At 33.5% G+C, this 27,435-nt stretch overlaps 1 protein-coding gene across 1 annotated transcript; it reads left to right on the top strand.

The window, feature by feature from the left end:
• Positions 1-5,063: 5,063 nt before the first annotated feature.
• Positions 5,064-26,579, top strand: LOC115887591 (L-dopachrome tautomerase yellow-f2-like). The gene is made up of 6 exons (XM_030907060.1): positions 5,064-5,321; positions 5,696-5,862; positions 11,715-11,987; positions 15,152-15,325; positions 15,388-15,677; positions 26,216-26,579. The coding sequence occupies exons 1-6, from the start codon at positions 5,155-5,157 to the stop codon at positions 26,543-26,545; spliced, it is 1,401 nt and encodes a 466-aa protein (XP_030762920.1). The 5' UTR covers positions 5,064-5,154; the 3' UTR covers positions 26,546-26,579.
• Positions 26,580-27,435: the final 856 nt, after the last annotated feature.

Below are 27,435 nucleotides of genomic sequence, written 5' to 3'. Positions count from 1 at the left end.
GGTATGCCAATTTTCAGCCATCTGGAGGAAGAATGAAATTTCATAATTATTTTTAACCAATAGCAGCCGATTATTATTGCAGAAGCAAAACTGATTGATAACAGTCCATTTGCTAGTCAAATGTTTATTTAGTGGTCTTATATTCAGTTAAATTTGTTGAATCAATTAATAATTATTTTTAAATAAAAATAAATTTAGTTATAAAATATTAGACTAAAGTGATGCAAAGTATGAATATATTCACCATTTATCAGGAAATTCATATTTGTACACGCTTGAACCTTATTTGCCTAATACTAAATGTCAAAATTTATTTGTCATATCCTACTTTTAGTATTGTTTTGTTTAGACGCAATGTCTAAACTATAATAAACTATAATATAGTCTCTGATTAAATTAAATTAAGCGTATTAATACTACTACTTACTGCCAAGAGGGCCTAATTTTTAAAGAAAATCTAACCTTAAGGTGACTATCTAGAGCAAATGTACAGGAATTATGACATCTCGATATATGGAAGAATTATTCACACTTTGAGGGGCATAACGCAAGCCAATTTTTTTAAAAACAAATAATTTTTTTTAAAATTTTCATACTTGAATAACTTGATTATTTTGGACTTATTTAAAAAAAGACAAAGAGAAAAATGTGTTTCTTTTACTAGTCCTGTCAGTACTCTTTTTATTTACTGACTTTGGTTAAATTTATTTTCGACGTTAGTTTCTTCTTTGGACTATATTAAAAATGACACCAAAAATTGTGGCCAAAAATAGGTCGGTGGTTTTTTAAATATTCTTATTTGGAGATATTTGACATCCTTGGTCGTAGGAGTTGCGTATCCAGCGATTTTGCTTCAGTAGCAATTCTGTTATAAAAGTGACAATCACAAAAATTGCGGTACCCCGTGCCGCTACGCTGTCGGTTATGTAAATAAAATAATTATCACATTATTTATTTATTTGGCTTAATTTGGTGCAGTTTTTAATTGTTAATCAATTTTTTTGTCATGTCATTATTGACAAAAAATAAACACGTTGAGTTACTTGACTTAAATAATAAATTTGGGAAATTTGATTTTTTTAAATTACTCATAAATTTTCTGGGAAAAAATGATAAAAAAACAGTTTCTGTTGAACTTTTGGCACAAAAACATTTTAAATGTATGATTTCAGTCTAATAACTATTTAGTCGACATTTTTAATTTATGTTAATGATGATAGGTATTGATAAAGTCGATTCCAAATATCTCGAGAACCATCTCATAGCGATTTTTACCTAGATATCCTTTTTACATAAAAAACGTCGTAAATGAATAGTTTTTTATTCAGTAGTTGTTTACAGGTACAGATGAAAGGTTATTACTCTTCAAACCTGTTCAAAATATGTAGGTGGCGCTCTCTACAAGTAGGAGTCATATTGACATCAAAATCAAATTTCTCATGTCAAAAAATTCTCAGTTCAGAAATTTTTTGGGAAAAATGGAAACTTTTACACTCTGTATCTGCGAAACTAAGCATTTTAGGACATACATTTATACGAACTATTTTACTTATTTTTATCTGCAGAATATGCTGCTGAAATTTCCGGAATACAGTTCGGACCACCTTGTATATTTTGTGCGATGAGAAACTTATATATTTTTTATTTTGAATACTAAAAATGTTTCGTTTGGTTGCTCTATTTTAATAGATTTAATTTTTTTTATATGTTAATAAAGTAAATAAGTATTAAAATGTCCCTTGCTATTATACAAGGTGTTTAAAAAAACATGTGCCATCTCTCGTGGGGAGATTCCTCACGTAAAAATAAGATTTATTTTTCATATCAACATAGGTCCGATTCCACTTGGTTTCACAGCTACAGGGTGTTAAAGTCTTAATAATCTTTTAATTTATTATAATTTTCTTCCAAGTACTTTTAGTGATTCGTATGAAATTTTGAGGGTAAAAATTATTATAAGTGCTACATCTTTTAATGCTAAAAAAGTGTCGATAAATTCATCAGGGACGTGCATATGGATTATCACTGGAATATTTTTCAAAAAAAAATCATGTGCGCCACTGACTTTTTTTCTTTTGATATTAAAATCGTGTAGGCCGTTTAATGTACAAGGGGCGGTCCGCCCCGGGCCCCCTCTTTCAGAGGGCCTCCGAATCTTACTAAGTATTTTTTTATTCAACTGGCAAACAAGGCCAATATGTGTTCAGTAGTTATAAAGCAGTTTGTAGGTGGAGTATGCAAACCATACGTATATGCCAACTATAAACAGTATAAATGGAAGCAGATATTTACTGAATTATCAATTATCAGGCCCCAGTAATTGCCAATGGTATTTTCTATTTAGGAAATTAAATCAAGGGGTAATTTTCTTTAAACTTTAAACGTAGTTTAAAATATCGAATAATTATTATTTTTTATATACTTTGAGACCGAATTTATTTATTTTAGCTTTTAAGTTATTTTTCAACGGTATTCTAGCTACATTACTGATGATGAGCGGTGAAGTCTTTAGTATAACGGGAGCCACGGGCCTGAGACAGCGAAGGGGCCCCTCGGATCTTGGAGGACTTACAAATTCGCGATATTTTGTCGCGGCATTTCCCTGGAAGCATTTTTAAGAAAAAAATATTTAAAATTTTTGGACGAAAAAAACTACCACTGTCAAAAAAATTTGTACAGCCTAAAAGTCAAATTTAGTGATTATCACGGCCCCTGTGACATAAAAAAAAGACATGTGGCTATCTATTTCAAAAATTAAATTGTTCAAATATCATATAATAATGGCGGTAGCTGTCATGGAATTGAGCGATTAAAAAATTATCATAAATATTTTTTTTTCAAATGGAAACCCACTTTTTTTATTCCACTAGTGAAAAGGTTTTCCAATTCGTTAAAATAAAATCGTTTTTAAGTTATTTAAGATTTAGTTTGAAAACGTATATTTTTGTTGATTTTATCTAGCTTCCTTTGACATTAAGTGTCAATCAGTCAGACAATTTATTTCCATTATTTCCAGAATTTTCTATATTATAACTACTGGCTGCTTCAAAGTTTAAAAAGTGTATTTATATAAATCCAGGGTGTCCCAAAAATAAGTGCAAATATTTTAACTGGTAGTATATTTCGGCCTCAGAAACACGCCCATGAGGTATTTTTTGTAAAACAAAATTGAAAATTTGGAATTTTTTGAAAAAAATTTTGGAATTTTTTAAAATTTGAAGTTAAAAAACATAATTTCTTAATAATATGGCAACATAGGTAGTAGCTTAAATTTGCATGAAAGAAAATCCAGAAAAGATCCAGTAGTTCTCAAAATTTTAGCAAAAAATGATTTTTTGGAAATTTTCAAAGTAAAATAACTCGGTTATTTTGGACTTATTTGAAAAACGGTAACGGTAAAATGTTTATTTTGACCAGAACTACCACCCCTTAAAATATTTGCATTTATTTCTGGGACACCCTGTATATCTCGTATTTTCGTTCTTTTGTGATATCTAATAGTTGATATTTTAATAATATACGACCGAAAAAAAACAGCGCTATGTTAACTTTGAAATGATCGATAATATGCTGTCATAGGCTACTGGTTAAAATCAAGAAAAATATACTTATTTGCACTTATTTCTGGGACACCCTGTATATCTCGTATTTTCGTTCTTTAGTGATATCTAATAGTTGATATTTTAATAATATACGACCGAAAAAAAAAACAGCGCAATGTTAGCTTTGAAATGATGGTCGATAATATACCGTCATAGGCTACTGGCTAAAATCAAGAAAAATATACGCTTTAAAGCTAAATCTTAAAAATAATTTAAAAACGATTTATTTGAGGTACAGGAACATGTATAGTCAAAAAGTAACAAATTTTAGAAACGAAAGTAACGAAAGCCTTTTCACAAGTTCACGAATGAAATAAAAAAAGTGGATTTCCATTTGAAAAAAAAATAATTTATGATAATTTTTTAATCGCTCAATTCCATGACAGCTGCGGCCATTATTATATGACATTCGGACAATTTATTTTGACATTATTTATTGACATATTGGACATATGGCTATCTATGCCCCATGTCTTCTCTTTATGGTACAGTGGCTAAATTTGGGCAATCACTAAATTTGACGTTTATTCTATATACATATTTTTGACAGGCAGTCTTTTTCCTCCAAAAATTATAATTATTTTTTTTTTCTCAAAAACGGTTAACGTTAGGTATTATATATATATTTAGGTTTAATATCAAAATTCATAAAATTTTACAGAGAATTTAAGTATGTAATAAAAAATGGGGTCACCCATTTAAAATAAGAAAGTTGCTGTCAACTTCCGGTACTTCCGAAAGTGCCGCCATATTGAAAATATTTTTAATCGATAGATCTCATTGTGAAACAATGATATGCACAAAATATCGTATCTAGATATTGTAGTTCTCTAGAAACTTCTAACGCAGGCTCAGCCGGGGACACCCTGTATGAATTTTGTCAACCATTATACATACATCATTCAATTTCTACAAAATGTGCATTAGAAGTATATCATTATCTAAACAGACCGGGGCGGGGGCCACATTTAGCTTCGCCGCCCCGGGTACCCGACAGGCTTAGTCCGCCACTGATCATCGTGTATCTCCCACACGATGCGGCGAATGTTCGTGTGTCCAACGTTTGGAAGGTGTTTGCCACATCGTGTAGAACCGGCTTTAATCTAAATCAAAGCAGAAACTGTCACCGAAGTAAAATTTTATTAAGGTCAATAAATAAAAAAAAGTTTGGTATGATGTGGACCTTATCTGTGACATAGTATCTATTGCTTAAAAATTTATACAGAAATTCTACCTAATTACTATTATCTAATTATTAAGACCTTGCATCCTTCCCTCCTCCTAACATAAAAATATTTTACTTATTTCTTTATTTTTTGTTTTTAAACAATAATAATAAAAATGTCTTAATTACCTTATTTGAGCTCAGATAATTTTTTAAATTACCTGTTATTATAAATTTACTATTTTACCGTTTAAAATCAGAGAAAATGAAACAGAAACCAAACGGTTGGAACACACAGACCCACATTTGCCGGTGCAGTTTGCTGTAAACGCATGTTTATAAAATCCGGACATTACTTAGTCGATAGAGATTCACTTAAGAGACAACATGCTGTTTATAACTCTTGACAAAACAAGTATTTGTAGTGTTTTACTTTTTTTATGTTTTGTGGTAAATAGTGTTTGGGCTGCTGGTCTTAATGAAGAATTCACATGGACTAGGATTGATTTCGCTTGGCCCAGTGATGGAAAATTAACCCCACGTCTTGCATACAGGTTAGTTGTTTATTGTTTACTGTTGAAATTAAAACATTTTAAATGACCGTGACAAACACATTGTATTAGGTATTCGTTTATAGGTTTTTAAAGGTTAGTTTAAACAAGACCTTCGATACTTAATAGGACTTTTTTATTTTCCTTAATAGGAGAATTTTAATATGATTTTGGTTGGAAATTACAAATAGCATTTACCTTTTGTTTTATTTTAAGAAATAAAACATGATTGAAAAAAAAAAACAAATTTAACTGCACATAGATATGAAATTCGTTTTCTTTATTTTTAAATTTGTGCCAGACAAATTTTAAAAATAAACGTTCAGAAATTATTATTTTAAATATTAAATCTAACATAGCATTTGTTTAATTTTTAGGGGTAGTCCTTATGAGTCAGCCGACGAAGAAGCATTTTATTTTAGAGGGCCTACAAATGCTGAAAATGTGGCAATTAAAAATCACTCCATAATAAATACCCAACAGACCGTAAATAAAACTAAATCGGAATCAGTGACGTCACGAGGGTCAATAGATTATCGGTACGGTAAGTGAAGTTTTCTCCCAGAAAGAAAATATTTACATTCATCTAAATATGATGTTAATAATAAATTAAGAAATATACTATATGAATCCAAACGTATCTCACTAGGTTTCTAATGGTTAATATTCTTCAGAAAAATCAAAAGCCGATATATGGTATTGAAACAGGTTTAATACACATAAGATCCGGTTTGAATTTTGATGAAGTCTTATATACAAGGTGTTTCAAAAATATGTGCTATCTCTCGTGGGGAGATTCCTCACGTAAAAATAAGATTTAAATTTTATATCAACATGGTCCGATTTTTCGCTATTTCTTTACAGGGGGTTAAAGTCTTCATTTTTTTCGATTTATTATAATTTTCATTTAAGTGCCTTTAGCGATTCGAATGAAATTTTGAGGGTAAAAGTTACTATAAGTGCGACATATTTTAATGCTACAAAAGTTTCGACTTATTCATCAGGAACGTGCATATAAATATTCATTGGAATATTATTCTAAAAAAAACATGTGCGCCACTGACTTTTATTTCTCTTGTTAGGAAAATTGTTTAGGCCGTTTAATGCTGATTAAAAGTTGTATCTTGATATTTTGTGGATTTCGGTCTTCTTTAAACAGGTGCTTAAAGTCTTAAAATACTTTAACCTTCTGTAACTACGAAACAAAGCAGAATCGAACCTATGTTGATATAAAAAATACATTTTATTTTTACGTGGTGACTCTAACACGAGAGATAGCACATGTTTTTAGAAACACCCTGTAAATTAAAAGCGTCGTGTTATTTTTAATTTCAGTATGTTTTCTGATAAAACTAGTGTAATTATTTAGTTAAATATAGTGAATTATAGGTACGCTATGGGACTGGTATTGTGCCTATTGCATATTTAAATAAATTAAGATTATCTCGTCAAGGTTAATATAATACTTAATTAAAATCAATAATATTATCCTTTCAATTAATCTGTATTGACAATAATAAAATTAACATATAAAAAATACATTGAAAAAATATTAACACTTTCTCTTATAAAATATTGTTATAGTCTGTGCAACGACAAAATCCTTGATAATGATAGATGTGTCTGTCATTTTAATTTCAAAGTAGTTTATTTTATTTTACAAACAAATAAGTTGGTACAATTTGAACGTATAGCAGAAAATTAATATATTTAAAATTTGAGTGACAAGTGATTACTCCAAATATTGTGAAAAAAACTGTATAAAACTAAAAGAACCTAATCGAGTAAAATACCACATACCAAAAAAATATATAAAAAGGATTTCTTACTTTCAAGCTCAAGCAACTTCCTGTATTTATCAGTTCCTCCTTCCTGTAGTATAACTTATATACAAAAAAATAAAAAAAAATAATATTGCAAAGGAATAAATACAACAAAATATTTTATTAATAATAACACTTACTGAATTTTATAGGTACCTTAAAAGTTGGTTAATTAACTTTAATCTTAATTCCTTAATCTTTTTTAAACCAGTACCTTTTGACATTATCTCTCTGCAGTACTAAAATTTATTATTTACCTACCGTGTGATGTTATTTTACAGATACTCGAGCTTTCGGTACCATATACGAGATGGTATACTAGCTGTATTTGTGGCTAATACAACTTTCTGGCCATAGTCTCTGACAAACTGTATCTCTGGCGGCCTCTGGGAACTGAATTAGAGGTGGGAATTCTAGTTCCAAGGAACTAGAACGAGTTTTTTTATTTTCCTTAATAGGAAAATTTTAATATGATTTTGGTTGGAAATTACAAATACATTAAAAAAGAAACTCAAATCAGAGTTTAAAAAACTATATCACAAATCAATTGGAGCAAATAATACGAACATTTTAGGAAAGATTGAATTTTTCCTCACTTCAAGATTTTTGTTTTTATCCAAAAATACAGAATGTCTACTTCGTTTTATAACATATTTCTTAATTTTATGGACCTAAAGTGAAACATTTCCATAAAATATTCAAAGAACAAATTAAAAACCAAAAACAGTATCCATGACAATTTTCTTACCAAGGAACAAACAAATCTTACCTGAGAAAAAGAAGCAGAGTATAGTACAATTAATCTGGCATTAAAAAAGTTCTAGACTCCCATGAAATTATCCCCGCTCTCATACTTTGCCAGCAGTAAGTGGTCCACTGGAAAAGCTGAAATTCGAAAATTTGTATCCCCCCACCTAACCGTTTTTGAGAAACTCAAAAAAATTGGATTCAGTTTTCTGGCTGAACCGTAGGTCTCACAGAAAATTTTACGAAACAAAAAAGAATTAAATTCTCTACATTTTTATCTCTAAGTAACAACAGGTAACATCTAAGTAAACTAAGTAACATCTAAAACCTACGAGGACAAAGTTAGAAGGCGCGAAAGTCACTCAAACGCAGTTTTTGCATTTTTTTTGGGCGAAACCATTTTTTTACTGTCGTAAAGTTTTTAAAATTAAAGAGTATAAAAAAACCTTCCAAATTGATCAACGTTGCCAATAATGTCGCGGGCAGCTGCGCGAGCATTCGAGGACGCAGCTGCCGCTCAGCCTTTTTTTCAACCGTTCCAGCACCAACTAGTATAACTAGTAGTACTAACTAATAGTACTAAACTTAAGGAGAAAAAATCTGTACAGAGCTTTTTTTAGGGGGTAATTTTTTTTGGGGGTATTTTTAGGGATAAAATATCAGTAGCTTTTATTTATTTCTACAGCTATGATCAAAATTAATAGGACAATATAAATAAAACAAAATAATTCATTTATTTATTTGATTTATATCAGGCCACCCGATTTTCAAAATTTTATTGTTACCGCCATCGATATGCGCAGAAGCGAGCAAAATAGACAAATAAACGGGAAACTGTCTTCTTCGTCACTCTTATTAAATTTTTATACATTCTAAGGTCAAGCGCAGCAAACAGACGTTTCAAGTTCAACTTAAAACACACCATTACCTGTTTATTTAATAATATTTTTTGGGGGTTTTTAGGCGATTTTTTTTAGTTTTTTAGAGATATTTTGGGGAGTTTGAAAGTGAGCATTTTATATTTTTAGGGAGATAAGTTTTCGAAAGATGGGAACACTGTCAGCTGACGTCTTACGGCAATGTAGATGCGAGGGTTTTGACGTAGTAAGCAATTAATTATAAATTATAAGAAAATACATTTTCTAGGAAAACTTGAAGAGATAGATAAAAAATGGTATAATACAATTTGATAGAAAATTAAATTGTGCATCTGATTCACGTAAAATATACAGGGTGTACCAGTTAAATTAAGCAAATTATTGCCGTTTAAAGCTAGTAATTATTTAATATAAATTTTGGGACACCCTCTATAAGGTAGTATAATTTTTATTATTGCAACACAATATCTGATCAATAAATAATCTTCAGCAAATATTTAGTATTAAAAACTTTGATACCCTTGGAGAATTGAAGCCTTAAATTTTTTACTGCAATTTCACATAATTGAAAATAAATCAAAAATCAACCTTAATCAAATTTACCTTTATTTCAATCGAAGAATCTAAAAATAGAATACTATACAGGGTGTTCCATTTAAAAATATACAACTACATACGGGTGTTTCCTACGATGTTCTCTATGGGTATCTCGGAAACTACTGGAATTAGAGAATCGGCTAAATGGGGAAAAAATTGCAGTTTTGTGGGATCATAAATATGCGCCTTTCAGATTTTTGAAAAAGTGCATGGCTTACTAGATATTTCGAAAAAAATAAATTTCGGCTATTTTGAAAATTGTCCTTAATTCCATTGTAATCTATTTTAGACAAAACGTTTTCAGATAAAAGTTGTAGATAATCACATCCTTAATGAGACCGTGTCCTTCGTTTTTTTCTAAAGCCTGTCGTTTTTAACATATGACACAAACATATGTTTTTTTAAATGGAAACCATAGTTGGCCATAACTTCATAAAAAGCGCCATTTTTTAAGCTTTTCGGCGATATAAGCTATAATATGTTTTTTTCGAAAAATTGCTGAGTTATAGCAAATTCTTATAATTTTTAAACAATTTGACTTAGTTAGCCATGGAAACAAGTTCAATCGTCGTTGCTCTCAGAAATGAGAAGCTGTCACATCCAAACTTTGTAAATTTAAATAAACAGAAATTGTAAATATGAATTTTTCAAATGAAGAAAAGCATGTAGATACTCGCGCATCAATAGAGTGGTTCCAACATGACTTTCATTAGTTTCATTATGACCCCCCCCCCCCTAAAATGAAAGAAATGTTAAACATTATTTATATCATAATTATTTAGACTCGATTTTAGATTTTTTATTCGGTATGGTTAACGAGAAGGTTTACAAGAAACCTTATGAATTAAGAGAGGCACTCGAAGTGGCGGTACGAGAGAACTTTAATTAAGTCGACCGGTCCTTCTGTGAAAATAGGTAGTAATTCAGTTTTAAAAAGATGCAACTAAAAACAATGACGGATTTTTTGAACATTTTCTAAAACAACTTGAAGTGTATGTAGTGATATTATTTTTTTAAGTTTTTGTTCGTGTAATGTAAATTGTAAAGAACCGTTTAATAAGATATTCTGCCATTTATAAGATATAAATGATAACACAGAATAAGAATACCATGTAATCTAAGTGAAATTAGTCAAGAAAGATAAGAATTAGCTATAACTAATTTAACTTTTCTGATATGTCTTGAAAACCTTTCTCTAAAATACGCAACATTCACCAGTCAACGTATCCTCGAAAATGTATGATCAAGAAAAGTTAAACCAATAATAATCCTACACAATTTTCTTCAGTTGAAAAATTGATATTTACAATTTTTGTTTATTTTAAGTTACAAAGTTTGGATGCGACAGTTTGATATTTCTTAGAGCAACGACGATTGGACTTGTTTCCATGGCTAACTAAGTGAAATTGTTTAAAAATTATAAGAATTAGCTATAACTCTAAGTAACTAACTATAGTAATTTTTCGAAGAAAACATATTATAGCTTATATCGCCGAAAAGCTTAAAAAATGGCGCTTTTTATCAAGTCATGGCCAACTATGGTTTCCATTTAAAAAAACATATGTTTGTGTCATATGTCAAAAGTGACAGGCTTTAGAAAAAAACGGAGGACACAATCTCATTAAGGATGTGATTATCTACAACTTTTATCTGAAAACTTTTTGTCTAAAATAGCTTATAATGGAATTAAGGACAATTTTTAAAATAGCCGAAATTTGTTTTTTCCGAAATATCTAGTAAGCCATGAACTTTTTCAAAAATCTGAAAGGCGCATATTTATGACCCCACAAAACTGCAATTCTTTCCCTATTTAACCGACTCTCTATCTCCAGTAGTTTCCGAGATACCCATAGAGAACATCGTAGGAAACTCACCCTGTATAATATTTTTTAGTTATTTGGGACACTCTGTATCTTGTAAGTTATTTTTAAATTGTAGCTCTAATAGTCCTTCAACGAACCCAAACTTACAATTTGTAAAAATCTAATCGTTTAGCTACAATACTCCGTGTCGTATGTGGTGAACGACCCTGTATATCGATTCAAGTATTTTTTTATATATTTTCATATCTTCCCCTAGTTTTGAATATATTCCCACTATTTTCCATTGAATTTCTGTTCTACAAGGTCTAATATGTCAGTGATTTGCAGCGGACATCAAGACTGACACAAAATCAAGATCAGCATGTAAGGCTCTTGCGGTCTTGCATTTCTGACACTTTTATTTACATCTCATTTTACATATGTTTTTACGATAGTTAAACATTTTTTGCCGAAAACTAGCAGGCGTTCTGATGAGTTCAGTAAAACCTTGTTGGTATTTTATAAACAGTTATTAATTTTATATTTCAGTAAACAATATTCCAATGGGAGCTAACGTATGGGGAGACAAACTCTTTATCACCATTCCACGTAGAAGACTCGGAGTACCATCCACACTCAACTATGTACCATTAAATAGTATAAATAGACATAATGTTCCTTTAATACCTTATCCAAATTGGGATATTAATATATTTTCAAATGGTAGTGAAAATGCACAAAATTTTGTATCAGTTTACAGAGTTGCAATCGATTCATGTGACAGAATGTGGTTTGTTGACACGGGTATTATAGAAATCGTTGGTGAGTATTAATTGGCACCCTGACCGCAGTGTTCACTGAAGTGTTCACTGCCATACATACATGTTTTTCAAAATATATCGTTTTAAATCACCCTTGGGCAATTTAGTATACAAGGTGGTGACAATTTCGATGCTCAACATTGGCATCTCAGAAAGTACGATAGATATGAAATCGGTTAAATTTTACAAGCACCTATGAAGTAAACCCCGGTGTCTTGATTAGTTTCGGATTTATGTCAATAAAATTAAAATAATGCGTTTATTTTAAATGAGAATATCTTCAGAACTATTGTATCTATTGCAACGTAAATTGGTAGTTTTATATTTTTAACCCCGGCCAATTAAATGCCGTTTTCAGAAAATTTCTAAGCCTTCTAGATTTCGCACGACAGACAAGTTTGTTTTCTTATGGCCGCCATTTTGAATTTTTATACTATTAGATAGAGCAAAAAATAATCTATACGATGGTATCTAATTTTTATTCATTATTATGTAAATTCACCCAAAAAATAGATTTTTTAAAAATTCGCTCAAAAGATCAAGTCTGCCTTGGAAATCGAATTGACACTTTATATGACAGCAAGTTAATTTTGGTTTACTCTATTAAGTATCAGATCTGGACACAAAAAATTATACTAGATAGTGTAATGTGTATTAACAGTCAACAATATGTTCACAAGTGAGGAGGGATATGATGTTTACTTAAAAAATAGTAGAAATTCCGATATGGCATGCGCAAGTTATAGAACATTGTATCCTGAAAGGACACAGCCTCGTCGTACTATTTTCGCAGGGATTTTAAGAAATTTAGCAGTTGCTGGTAGCTTTAAAAAACAAGAGGGCACTATTTAAAAAAAGCTTATGATATTAATATACCAGCTTATATTGTAATAAATCCGGAAAGTTCTAGTCGTAAAATAAGTTACAAGTGTTGTGTAAGTGATTCTTATGTAGAGAAAATGATCAAAAAACATAAATATCGCAATAATATGATTTTTTTTCTGTTAAATGTACCAGAATTTGTAAATAATGATTCAACTGTCCCTAATATTTTTCTAGAAAAAAGGGGGCTCTTGAACACCTTTCCGAAACCATTTACAAAATTGTAATCTTCTCTCGTAATCACCAGCATGTAAAAAATGTAAACTTGGTACACATTTAAATTAAAAGTTGTAAAAAAATGTAAATAGTTTTATGGGTGGTATCTTCTATCAACTCCAGAAAGATGTCTAAGTTTTTTTGCGAATTCTTTGATAATTTGCAATTTTCCAAAAAAATAGGTTTTTGAGAGAAATACTGGTCTTATAAAATTATTATTATATTATGACGTTTTATTTCTCCTGTTTTCTTTATTATTGATATTATTTTTATATAGTATATGTGTAAAAAACTTAAAAAAATGAAAAAGAACATTTTTCTTTCTTTTAAACTTATAAATTCATTAAGAGCTAAGAACAAAGCTAAGACCGTTTTTAAGAGCTATACATAAATTTAAAAAATGTATGTGCAAAGAGACTATGCTTTAATACGTAAAAACTAGATTTTACTTTAGGGTTTTAAACACAATTATCTTTGATATAAACAATATATCCTTAAATAAAAAAAACGTCAACAAATTATAATTTATCAGCGACTGTCATTAAAATTATAGGTTAAATAATTTCATTAAATACAGGGTGTTTCAAAAAACATGAACCGTCTCTAGTGGGGAGATTTCTCGCATAAAAATAAGATTTTTTTTTTCAACATAGATCCGATTCTGCTTTGTAGCTACAGGGGGCTAAAGAATTAAAATAAAACTAATACATTTTATCTATTTAATCTAATTCATTATTACATTTTATTAAAATTTATAGCACTGATGTTCAGTGTGACTTAGAGCAAATTGAAAGAACAAATAATGCCTCATCATCATCATTCGCACCCATGTGTAAAGTAAGCTTTTTTTCGTATATTTTGATGAGGGATCAATGAGTACTTATTTAACACTTTGGTCAGTTAGAGACATTAATATTTTTTAAAGGTTGCTATACTTGGATTAAGGCAAATTAATATATTTGCGTTTATCTCATCAAGGAAACCGAAATCGACAAAATATCAAGAGACAACTTGTAATCGCAATTATCGACATTATCATTAATTTTACAATTTTGTGAGAAAAAAGTCAGTCGCGCACATGTTTTTTTTTAAATAATTCCAGTGATAACTCATATGCACGTCCCTGGTGAATACGTCGACACCTTATTAACAATAAAATATGTCGCACTTATAGTAACTTTTGCTTTCAAAATTTAATCCGAATCGCTAAAGCAGTTGAAAAATACTCTTGGAAAATTTGATACTCTTGAACTTGTTTCTAAATATTCTATTTTTTTTCTTGGGATTTAGGTTCGGGAAAACTCTGATTAAGTTTTCATTTGATTTTTCATTATATCTATTTGGTTTTTAAAGGAAATACAAACGTTCCGGCTAACATTATAGCCTTCATCATTGATAGCCTAAACGTTTGTATTTCCTGTAAAAACCAAATAAAGATAGTGGAAAACCAAATAAAAACTTAATCAAAGTTTTCTCGAACCTAAATCCCAAGAAAATAAAAAAAACTTTAACCCTTTGTAGCTACGAAACAAAGCAGGATCGGACTTATATATAAAAATAAATCTTATCTTTACGTGAGGAATATCCCCACGATAAATAGCACATGTTTTTTAAAACACCCTGTATATGACAAACTCGCGCTTATGTAAGGCCTGAGCATTTAAATTTGGCACACGAAAGGTTTTCTGGTGTCGCTTCTTTTTTAAACAATATATTAATAATATATTGTATATCTGTGTTTATAATATTTTTAGAAACAAAATTAGTTAGATATTTGATTTTACGTTCTATTCTTCGTTATTTTTTGTTAACTACAAAGTAGAAGTTTACTTAGAGAAAGGAATATCTCTTATTATTATTATATTACTGATCGTCATAAACTAAAAAAATAATATGAGCATCAGCTCAAGATATTGAGTTTTAGAGCGTGAAATTCATGGGCCTACTATGAATTTAAATTAAAAATTTAGAAAGAGAGAGGTTTAGTGGAAACGCCTTTGGAATCAAGACAGACTAATTAGTCAAATATTTTTATATTATAATAAATTTATTATATGTTATTTTTAGGGAACCCACAAACAATTAAACCTCATCAACTGATTATCATTAACCTGAAAACAGGGGCAGTTACTCATCGATTTAATATACCTGCGGATTATCTAACTCCGAGAACAATTCTTTCAAGCGTTACTGTTGATGTTACAAAAGATACTTGTGATGACGCATTTGCATATTTTCCTGGTAATTATTACAAACAATTTATGAGCAAACAATAACTAAAGTGAGTGTTATATATTTTATAGACTTAGCAGGATTTGGTCTGACAGTATTTAGTCTTTCAGAAGAACGATTTTGGAGGGTAAATCACAACTACTTCTATGTTGAACCACTAGCGGGAGATTTTTTTATTGCCGGTCACAATTTCCAATGGAGCGATGGTGTATTTAGTGTAGAACTAGGAGAATTAAAACAAGATGGCTTTAGAGACATGTATTTTCACTCAATGGCTGGAACTCATATGTATAAAGTATCCACAAAGATAATAAAAAATCAAACTCTAGCCACAAGAAGTTATCATGGAGATGATTTTGAGGTAAGTAATAAATATAGTGATTATACTGACAACTTCGGCAGTATATTCTGCGGATAAAAATAAGTAAAAAAAATCGTATAAATGTATATCCTAAATTGCTTAGTTTCGAAGACACATAGTGTAGAAATTTCATTTTTAATTCGATTTTTTCCAAATAATTTCTGAAATAACGTCAATATTTGGATAAAAATTGGAGTCTGGGAGTTTTTTGACATGAGAAATTTGATTTTGATGTTAATATGACTCCTATTTGTAGAGGGCGCCACCTACATATGTTTTAACTGTTTTAAAAGGTAATAACTTTTCGTACCTGTATAATATTTTGAAATGATTTTGTGTTAAATGTTCAACAGAAACTATTTTATTACCATTTTTTCGAAGGAGGGCTTTACGATTAATTTTAAAAAATAAAGTTCCCAAATTTCTCATTTCAATCAAATAAGTCAGATAACTATCTACTCAACATATTTATTTATTTTTTGTCAATAATGACATGTATTGACTATTTCTATTCTAAATATCTTGAGAACGGTTGCTCGTAACGATTTTCACCAAGAGATATTTTTTACATAAAAATCACGGAAATGTATATTTTTTTACTCAGTAGTTTTATACAGGTACGGACGAAAAGTTATTACTCTTCAAAAAAGTTACCAGTCTCATGTTGTCATCAAAAACAAATTTATCATGTTAAAAAACTCCCAGACACCAATTTTCATCCAAATATTGACGTTACTTCGGAAATTATTTGGAGAAAACCAAAATAAAAATTAAATTTCTACACTATGTATGTCCAAAACTAAATATTTTAGGACATACATTTGTACGAACTTTTTTACTTTTTTTTATCTGCAGAATATGCTGCCGAAGTTTCTTGAATACAGTTTGGACCACCCTGTATAGTACCATAATTATAACAATGCGAAAAGCGTCAAGCTAACTGAAGTCATTCTCAATGGCCAGTGCTTTATTTTTATTGTTTTTTATTATATTGTTTAAAAAAATCTAAAACAATTAAAAAAATCTTGTTCCCTTGTCTGGATTGGTTAACAGTCTTGGCTTTGTTCAATGGCATTGACATAAACATCTGATAAACTAGCTATATTGTTTACTTTGTTAATATTTTTCTGAGATGTGGTGGATTTAGACTAAAGAACTATATTTTGCGCCACCCATATTACACTACCCAAGAAATCTAGCAGAGGTGCTTTACTTTTATAAAGTTGATGTTAATTAGCAGCCCAATTGTCCACAAAAAAAAACAAAATAAACTAAAAGATAAAGAATTTACCTATGTAATATTACAATCAATAGTAGATCAATGTAAAGTATACTCTGTTTTTTTTTCGTTTTGCCGCATATTTATTATTTTTTTTTTCCACAATAAGGGGCCGTCCTCTGCCGGAAACACTGCGACCTGTGAGGTCTATTGTGTTTGTCCCCTTTCTATATCTGCACCCATTCTCCTATCCCTGTGCCCTGCACTAACTTATGCAGGTCCTTGATAGGATGGGAGCATAGTTCCTCCGGTTCTAGCCTAGCTTTCCCAAATAAAAAGTGTCGCTTGCGATCCAGAGCCTCGCAGTGACACATTATGTGCTCCGCTGTTTCAGGATCTTTATCGCAGAGTCTGCAGCAAAGACTTCCTTGATACAGATTGAGCTTGTTCAGGTAACACTTGACAGCCATATGTCCTGTCAAGAGGCCTGTTGTAATCCGCAATTTATTCCTGCTAAGCATTCCCAGACGAGTCTCGACGATACCTTTGGGCTCATAAGCGCCCCAAGTGCCGCCTGACTGTCTGAGCATATATTGATGAGCTTATCTGAATAAGCTCTTCTATTGTTTTCTCTCGCACATTGTAGAATGGCGAAGATTTCTGCCTGGAATACGGTTGAGTGTTTACCCAAGGAAAAGGATAGACTTACCCTTGGTCTTTCCCCAAATACTCCAGCTCCTGTTCCTTCAGCGGTCTTTGACCCGTCTGTATACCAGGTTAGTCCATCCTGAAGGAATGTTATATCTGTCCACATTCCTCGATCCATTTTGTCCACCTCGAATGGTTTGTGGTAGTGATAAAGAGGGGTCATCTGGTCCGATCTCATTTGGAGTAGAGGTCCCCCGATAGGATTTCCCATCTTTGTGTGTCCTGTTTCTGTCCTATTTCCCAGAGACAAGACACTTTGTTGTCGATAGAGTCCCATTCTTGCCTCTGCCTGGATCACTATGTGAAGAGGCGGAAGGTCCAGAAGCGCCTCCATTGATGTAGTGGGCGTTGATTTCATCGCCCCTGTTATGCTCAGACAAGCAAGTCTTTGCACCTTGCTGAGGCTGAGCATTGTTGTTTGTTGCATTACCTTAGGCCACCATACCAAGGATGCATATGTTACTGAAGGCCTCACCACTCCAGTGTACAGCCAGTGCACCATCTGTGGTCTAAGGCCCCAGATTTTTTCCATGAAGGCGTCTGACTACCGCTAGTGTAGTCACCGCCCTCCTTGTGACATTTTCCAAATGTCGGTTCCAGGTCAGTTTGGTATCAAGCGTGATTCCTAGATACTTGACCTCCCCGAGAGGAATCTCATCACCGCAGAGTCTTAGAGGGCCTAGTCCCTCAAGTATTCTGCGCTTGGTGAAGGGGATTATTACGGTCTTTGTAGGACTAATATTTAGTCCCTCCCGTGTCACCCATAATTCCACAATCTTCAAGGCCCTTTGCATTCGCTCCCTTACTGTTGTGTTAAACTTACCTCTGACTAACACGACCAAATCGTCTGCATATCCCAGAGTGTTGAAACCAGCCCTGTTGAGACTATTAAGCAGTCCGTCCATAACGAGATTCCACAGCAGAGGGGAGAGAACTCCCCCCTGCGGGCATCCTCCCGCCACCCGGACCGCAACAGTCTCATTTAGGAGGGTGGTATATGCCACTCGACTTTTGAGCATGCAGTCTATCCACCTGCAGCAGGTCTCCTCTAATCCGAGGTACCTTGTAGCTCTCGTCAGTGACTGAAATGAGGTGTTATCAAACGCCCCTTCTATGTCGAGGAATGCCCCTAAAAGCACTTCTCTTGTTTCGAACGTCGACTCCACTTTGCTTACTAGCTGATAGAGTGCCGATTCGGTTGATCGTCCTGCTGTATAGGCATGCTGGTCTTGGTGAAATGGTCTTTTTCCCATTATTTCATCCCTAACATACCTGTCCATTAGTTTCTCAAGAGCCTTTAGTACGAACGACATAAGACTGATGGGCCTAAAAGCCTTTGCCGTAGAATAGTCCAGACGCCCATTCTTGGGTATAAAAGCTACCCTGGTCAGCCTCCAAATTCTCGGTATATATCCTAAGGCCAGACTAGCTCTTAGTAGTGTACAAAGTTTGCTCGTCAGTAGGTCTGTCCTTTCTGGAGCATTATTGGACAAATACCGTCCGGTCCCGGTGATTTGTATGGCTCAAATGAGCTTATAGCCCATTTTAACTTTGATTGGTCAATCACCCTTTTTGAAACCTGCCAGTCTTCCCTTGAGGCTCTTCTCGTGAAGTTCTCAAGTCCACTACTCTTCCAGGTTTCTGGGGATTGCTCCAAGGCTATTGATCTGGGAAAGTGTACCCGAAAGAGTTCGGTCAGCGTCTCTTTCCCAGTGGATGTGTATTCTCCTGCACTAGTTACAAGAGAGTTAATTGAGGTCTGAGAGTCCTTAGAGAGTATTTTTTGAAGTCTGGCACATTCTGAGGTACTATCAATGCCCTCGCAGTACCTCCTCCAAGATAATCTCTTTGCTCTCTTCAGTTCCTTGTTATATTCGGTCAAAGAGGTCTTATATTCCCCCCAATCGCCGGATCTTTTTGCCCTATTCCAGTTTTTCCTTACCTGCCTTCTCCTTGCCTCTAGCTGGACGGTCCACCAGGGTGTTGCCCGTTTGTGGCTTCTGACAGTCTGGGGGCAGTTTTCCTCAAAAGAAGATCTGATCGCGTCAGTCAATTGCTCCGCGACCAGTTCCACCTCAGTCGCATTCCTTACCATTGATTTGATACTCGTCAGTTTGCTAGTTAGGTCTGCCCCAAAGGCTTCCCAATTTGCATTCCGAGGATCACGGTAGGTTTCTACGGTCCTTTGTATTCCCGAGATTTCAAACCTTATGTGTTTGTGGTCCGAGCAACTCTCCTCCTCTGACACACTCCAGTTTTTTATGAAATTGCTAACAAAAGTGGTGGCTAATGTTAGATCTATAACTTCCTGCCTTTGTGTGGTCACAAAAGTAGGCCTGTTACCTTTATTCATTACGTCTAAATTATTTGCCATAAAGAATTGCAGCAGAGCTTCGCCTCTAGGGTTTGTGTCTGTGCTTCCCCAGAAAGTGTGGTGCGCATTTGCGTCCGAGCCAATGATCAACTGAGATCCATTTCCTCTGCAGTACCTCATAGCTCTTCCATAGTCTCTGGTGGTGGTGGATCAGGGTCATCGAAAGGAAGATAAGCCGATCCGATTATAATGTCCTTCGGCCCTTCTCCGTTCGTTTTTAAGTGTACCGCTGTCAGATCCCTGTTGCAGAATTTTAGTAAGGGCAGTACTTTTAAGTGTGTTTTAATTAATATGCAGGTCCTAGGTCTGTCAGAGGTTCTACTGTATATAAGTTCCACTCCGACTCCCTTTAGGCCTTTTATTTGACCCTGATTTATCCAGGGTTCTTGTATCAAGGCAATGTCACAGGTCTCCATTACCTTACAGAGGACAGCCGAAGCTGCCCTACTGTGGTGCAGGTTCGCCTGGACGACCCTCATTTCGAGACTCAGCGCCCGTCAGTGCCCGGAAGAAGACCCGTCCGAGCTTATAGTAAGCCTTGAACTGGGTCTGCCCAAGGGCACTAAAAGACGCTAAGTCGATGGAGAAGGCGATGGTTTGGCCATTCTTCTCCACCTTCCTGCTTAGTGTAAGCCAGTCTCCCACATTCAGGCTAGGGTTTTGACGCCCAAGCCAGGTCCTGACTTCACTTTCCTCGACTGCTCTGGTATCCAGACGAGGACTTTTGGTCTCTTAGGAAGGTCCTTAGAGTTGACCGTAGTCAAGTCCGCCCCTTCCCAGAGATTGTTTAAGCCGGCTACAGTATGCTGCAGCCATTCTTTGGTGAGGTCGTTGGCACATGAGATCCAAAGAATCCCTCCCACGTACCTAGTTCCCTCAAACTGCGGCGGACTCTGGCTCCCTGAAGGTGTTTCAGTCAATGCCGCCAACAGCCTCGCTTGAATCAGGTCCGCTTGCTCCTGACTCAGTGTTGTCTCGGGATGGCGTCTGGAAATCACCGCCATCCTAAGTTCCCTTGAGGCGTCACTGTAAGAAACACCAGTCTGCACTTCCGTGCTCCTGGGTTTCTTCCTCAGACTGGCCACAGGTGGTGTAGAGGAGTCCGAGTGCGGTCTTTTTTTGCCCGTACTTTCCTCCTTTTTCTTGGCTGGAGTGGAGCAGGTTGACGGTCCGGGTTTGTCCGTTTTCCCTCCTCTCTTTGCCCTATATTTCTTAGCAGGGTTCTCCCTTGTCCAGGTTCCCTCTGCTATTTTTTTAGCTTTCAGGATCCTCTTTTTCTGTGCTCCTGAAATTCTCTTGTTCCGCAGGCCTATGTTTCCAAGTCCTGTGGTTATATTTGACACCTCGGCAGGCTGTTTCTCACGATCCGCAGACGAATCTGCCCTCGTTGTACTTGGCCCAGCGTCGGTGTCTGGTTCTGCTCCAGAGTCTTCCCTTTCGGGATTCTCCGGAACATTTCTTGCGGCATATTTATTTAGTGAAGTACAAGTATTTTCCATCTTAGAAAATATATGTAATTTGCTTACCCTGTGGGGTAGAAAATTAAAATTATTGTGAATTTATAAACCAATATTATTAACATACAAATATTCAGAATATGGATTATGTAGGAGGTGACACTATTCCAATCTACATCGTCAAAAATGTAACACAATAAACCGTATACAGGGTCCGGCAATAGTGCGTCGCCGGGCATCTGTAGCTTCTAGAATAAAAACCTTGGGAATTTTGTATAAGTGCAAACCTAAAGTATGTACTATAGGATCTATTTCAGGAAATTACTAGGTTTTAATTCATATGGCTCTTTCAATGGTAAAATACGAGAGAAAAATCATTGGGTGGCTTTGATAAAAATTTACTGTGGAAAATTCCATATAAAATATAAAACCATGAATATCTGCAAAAACGTTAAAAAATTTTATATACTCTAAGTACAAAAAATGTTTATTTTTTAATTCTCCATGTATTGAAGAAATAATATACAAGGTGTTCCATTAAAAAAAACCGAGGGGTGTCTCACTTGGGTTAAAAATGTACATGTACTGCCAAAATATCATCTTTCTACCAAGCGACTGCCAATCACAGCCAAGAAGACTGGCTATGACTGCCATGTAATTATTATAGGTGACTGCCGAAAGACTGCCAATGACTTCCAGCGACTGCCAAGAAAATGTACATGTAATTCCAGTAGTGAGACACCCCTCGAAAAAAACGGAGAAAATTTATTTTATACTAGTTGAAGGCCTAAGGGTGTAGAAGTTTCATTTTTATTTCGATTTTTTCCAAATAATTTCTGAAGTAACGTTAATATATGGATGAAAATTGGTGTCTGGCAGGTTTATGACATGAGCAATTTGATTTTGATGTCAATATGGCTCCTACTTGTAGAGGGCGCCACCTACATGTTTTTTAATTGGTTTGAACATTAATAAGTTTTCCTTCATACCTGTATAAAACCACTGAGTAAAAAAAAATATATATTTGCAACGTTTTTTACGTAAAAAAGGTCTCTTGGTAAAAATCGCTACGAGTAATGATTCTCGAGATATTTGGAATCGAAATTATCAATACCTATCTTCATTGACATAAATTAAACATGTTGACTAAATAGTAATTAAACCGAAATCATAAATTTGAAAAGTTTTTGAGCCAAAAGTTCAACAGAAACTGTTTTATGGTCATTTTTTTCCAGAAAAATTTATAATTATTTAAAAAAAAATAAAAATTCCCCAAATTTATTATTTCAGTCAAATAACTATCTACTCAACGTGTTTATTTTTTGTCAATAATGACATGTATTGACTAATTTCATTCTAAATATCTTGAGAACGGTTTCTCGTATCGATTTCTACCAAGAGACATTTTCTACGTAAAAAGTTACTGAAATGTATATTTTTTTACTTAGTAGATTTATACAGGTACGGACGAAAAGTTATTACGAACGAAACAGTTAAAACACATGTAGGTGGCGCCCTCTACAAATAGGAGTCATATTAACATAAAAATCAAATTTCTCATATCAAAAAACTCCCAGACACCAATATTTTCATCAAAATATTGACGTTGGTTCAGAAATTATTTGGAAAAAATCCGACGCACTATTGCCGAACCCCGTATTTCTCAAAACCTCAAAAGAAATTTAAAGGTTTTGCCATTTTTTGCAAATAAAGCTACATGGGCGTGTTTCGGAATCGAAATATTCTGCAATTAAAATACTTTGAAGATTGAAAAAGTTAAAAATTTAAACAATCGGGTCCCTGCTTCTGTATGATTATTTTTTTATTCGAGCTTGTCAATTCAAAAAAAATGCTAATCCTTCTACCGGTTTCGGGGACTACTGCATCGTCAGAATGGCGTCAGTAGGATTCCTTGGTCTGGTAAGTGTCATGCTGATAATGCTCTTTATGGGCATTATCTCATCCCTATTATTTCCGCAATTTTCGTTTTTATTTTTAATCCAGGCCCCTATTTAAACAAACAAAATTGATTATGGTCTCAGAAAAATGAAACGTCTCAAGTGATGTTTGACATCGCCAAAGAATAAAGCTAAACAATTCTTTGTAAATTTATTTGTAAATTATTTCTTTCAAAAAATCAACAAAACAGAATAAACTCGTAAAATAATAAAAACGCAAACCAGAAATTTTAGATTTTCCGCCATATTTCCACAATGATAAGTTCAAATACTAAACGGATTATTATATCAACGGATTATCACTCACTAAAAGGTAACTTTTCCCAATTTAAATCACTCAGTATCTCTTACCGTTTCCGAAATACAATGGTGAGAGCCGAATTTGAATATTTTTATAATTTATGCTTCTTTTAACTTTTTTTTACTGTTTCTTCAGTATTACTAATTACTAAAAATGTTAATGTTAAGATTAGATAAGTTAATAAGTAGGTACTAGATTAATAATTAGGTACTAAAAATGTTTTATAGCAATGAACGAATATTTAAAGCCAGATATTTGAAACGCCCGGGCAATATTTACACATTGTCTCTCAAAAGCTAATTATATTTGTTCAAAATCTTAATATTTCTATTACTGAATTTAATCCAGCGGTTTGTAGAAGTATACCTACTGCAGTTAATTGAAATTTAATTTAAATATTAAATATATTAAAATGATCTGAGAATACGGTCGTATAGGTAAAATGGTAATGTCGATGACATACGGTCCAATAGTAAACTGAAATAACCTTAAATGCCTTATATCTGAAAAAATCAATTCAGGAAAACAATTTTTTACAATTAGAAGACCATCGAATTTAGAAAAACATGCTATAAGACATTTGAAGAGCAAAGAAAGGAAAATATATGAGAGAATAAGGAAAAGACTAGTATTTTCCTTACAGTTTGCTTTTCACAAACTTTCTAAGGATTTAAAATAGGCTGAAGTGGAGTCAGTGCGAGGAGTAAATATGGAAAGACAGCTAGCGCTTCATTACTTGTTTGATGGGGAAACATACATACACACATACATACATACTGCCATAACTCGCTGACGAGTATTTGACTCGCATCAGAAGATGGTCACGCAAGGCGTTTTCTTTCATGAGCTTTTCTGTGACTGAAAAGCCCGACACGTGATGTTATCTCTCGCAGTTAGCTTTTTCAAAGACCGATACGTTTTAGACATGATGGAACCATTTGATTCTTAAGAGTCGTCTAAAATGTTTCTATTGCAACTTGTTTAATGCGTTCATGTGTCGGCGGTACGGCACCCAGGTTTCGCTTCCATATAACATGGTGGGAATTATGATTGCTCAGTACATTGCAAGTTTTGTTTTTGTGCTCAAGTCATGATTGTAGAAAACCCTGTCTTATAATTTCCAGAATGCTCTTGAAGCGCTGCTAATCCTGTGCTGAATTTCAGAGTCGATATTGGCTCTTTCCGAAATCAAACTGCCGAGGTAATTGAATTCCGTTACATATTCCAATAGTTCTTCTCCGATCTTTATAGCATTGTTGTGATCCTCCGGAGGAGTTTTAGTTTTATCGATGTTCAGCTTAAGTCCCAAAGCCCCCTATGCCCATGTATATGTGTTCAACATTTCTTGCAATTGCTGTAACGTATTTGCAACTAGAGCACAGCCATCAGCGTATTGAAGTTCTGTGATGAATTTTGTACGTGTTTTTGCCCTGAGTCTTTTTATGTTAGGGGAAATAATCTTTAAATCAACAGACGCAGACGCGAAGAAGCAATGGAGTATCATCGTTCTTGTCCTCAAGGAGTTTATTTTCCCTGTCTGTTTATTTTTAGAATGAAAAATGCTCATTTTATTTTAAACCACCTCCTTCTTATCCAGTGTTTTTCATAGAGATTTCCGTTGTCTATTATTTCTAACATGAGGCTATTCACAAGAACATCTTTGTGGTGTGTCAGGTACAGTATTTGCCTCTTAGGAAACGTATCTAGTTCGTATCCGTATCCTTCATTTCTCTTCACTTGATTTCCTGTTATTATTACAGTCTACCTTTTTGAACGCAGCACACCGTTATAAGTTATATGATAATAACCGCTTTTGGCGCTGAGCGCTGAAAAAAGAAATTTCCTGTGTCGAAAGATGGAATTTCTGGGGATGCTCGTTCTGGTAAAACCCCCCACTTTTTTGTTGCCATTTTGTTGCGAATGAATTTTGCGAATACATGCAATACATAATATATTACATTGCGATACATAATATATTTCTTCAAAGAAAATCCTTTGTGGGTATTTCGCCACTGCACTGCAAGAAAATCTACTAAATAAAATAATTATTTTTTGTAAACACTTCTGCGTTAAACCTAAACGGACACTGCTTGTCAGAAGTTATGTTTACAGTTATACAAATTTGCCTAACAAAGAAAAAAATGCTTAACGTTTCGGAAAGTTTATCTCTTTCCGCCGTTGGAAGCAAAAAAAATACAAAGAATAAAGAAAAAACTATTTAAAATATTTAAATTCAACTATTCGAGAAAACTTCACTTTTTTAACAGATACGTCTATAAGAAACCGTTGACGTTTATACATTGCACCTAGTGCAATATTTAAATATTAAAATCATAATCGCAAGTTACGGTCGCAGCGATTTAAAAATCGCAATCGCAGTTTCAATTGTGATTGGAGAATCGCAGTTTTGCTCATCTCTAAGAAACACCCACCAAAGTTACACCACTTTAGTTTTAAGTTTACCACTTTGACACCCTGTATATTAGCCATAAACAACTAAATAATAATATTGTTATTTTAGGTGGTTGGGGATCGCGGCCCACAATCTCAAACAGCAATGGCAGATTTAAACAAATCAACTGGCGTTATGTTTTTGGGATTAGTCAATCAGAACGCAGTCGGATGTTGGAACACAAACAGTAACTTAAATACTATTTCAATAGTTCAAAAGGATGACGAAAGAATGATTTATCCGTCCGATGTAAAAGTATATGGTGACAAAGTTTATATTCTAACAAACACCATGCCCGAATTTCTTTACGGAAGGCTGGATTATGACAGAGTTAATTTCAGAGTGTGGTCTAATGATATTCATATCGCAATAACTGGAACTAGATGTCAAAGACGTTAACTTGCTTAATAAATGCTATGCTTTTTTAGTATTACTTGTTGGTGTTTTTTAATACAAGCATTGTTTAAGAAATTGAACCTTTTAAATGTATTAACTTTCTTTTTTAAATCTATATGTGTTCAGCGGTACAAGAGAAGAATTTTACAGATAGCATCCATAAAATGACAAAAAATACAATTACCTTTTGAACTAAAATGTAAGGTCAACAGCTGCCACATACAGGGGCGGATATAGAAATTTATTTTAGGCCCAAATAAAAAATAGTGCCAAATATGCCTTTTAAGGCGCCATTTTTAACCCAAAAGCCTAATAGTTAACCCAATTTATAGATTTTAGGGGGCGGCCGGGCCCCATGGCCCCCCCCTCTGTATCCGCCACTGGCCGCATATATTCTCGCGTTGTTAAATTGAGGACTCTCAGATTTTTTTTACTTGTAGGTTTTTGTTTACTAAAACGATTGAGATTAAATTTGTGTGTTCATATGCGTCGATTAGTATACAGATTGTTAACTGGACAGTTACTTATAGGGGAACAGAATGGCAACACTGCCTATTGAGAATGCATGCACTTATAGGGTTTTCTGTCGACTCGTCATGTGACGTCGTCTATCGACGAGCGGGCCGAGGTTGCCATATTTCAACCATAAAGCTCTTGCCGCGAGTAATAAACAAATTAACAACCTGTATAGTATATTGATATATTTTTTAAACACCAAAATGATATCTTAAAAAACTTTAAATTGAAATAAAGACACACTAAAATTTATTCTAATTTACCACAATACAACAAAGCACTATATTTTAAAGTCCGGACACTCATTTAGCTAAAAATGTTAGTATTGTTACGTTTTACGTCGGTTCCGTGTGGATAGAAAGTCACAATTTATTTAA

The sequence above is a fragment of the Sitophilus oryzae genome, unplaced genomic scaffold (genome assembly GCF_002938485.1).
Source record: "Sitophilus oryzae breed Bouriz unplaced genomic scaffold, Soryzae_2.0 scaffold_578_pilon_pilon, whole genome shotgun sequence".
Lineage (NCBI taxonomy): Eukaryota > Metazoa > Arthropoda > Insecta > Coleoptera > Curculionidae > Sitophilus > Sitophilus oryzae.
The sequence above is the reverse complement of the archived record's forward strand: the minus strand, read 5'-3'. Positions and strand labels throughout refer to the sequence as shown.

Excerpts from the sequence above, each read along its gene's own strand:
- LOC115887591 (XM_030907060.1), top strand. The coding sequence starts at position 5,155 with ATGCTGTTTATAACTCTTGACAAAACAAGTATTTGTAGTGTTTTACTT. Across the intron at positions 5,863-11,714 it reads GTCAATAGATTATCGGTACG|TAAACAATATTCCAATGGGA; the intron begins GTAAGTGAAGTT and ends TTTATATTTCAG. Across the intron at positions 15,678-26,215 it reads ATCATGGAGATGATTTTGAG|GTGGTTGGGGATCGCGGCCC; the intron begins GTAAGTAATAAA and ends TTGTTATTTTAG.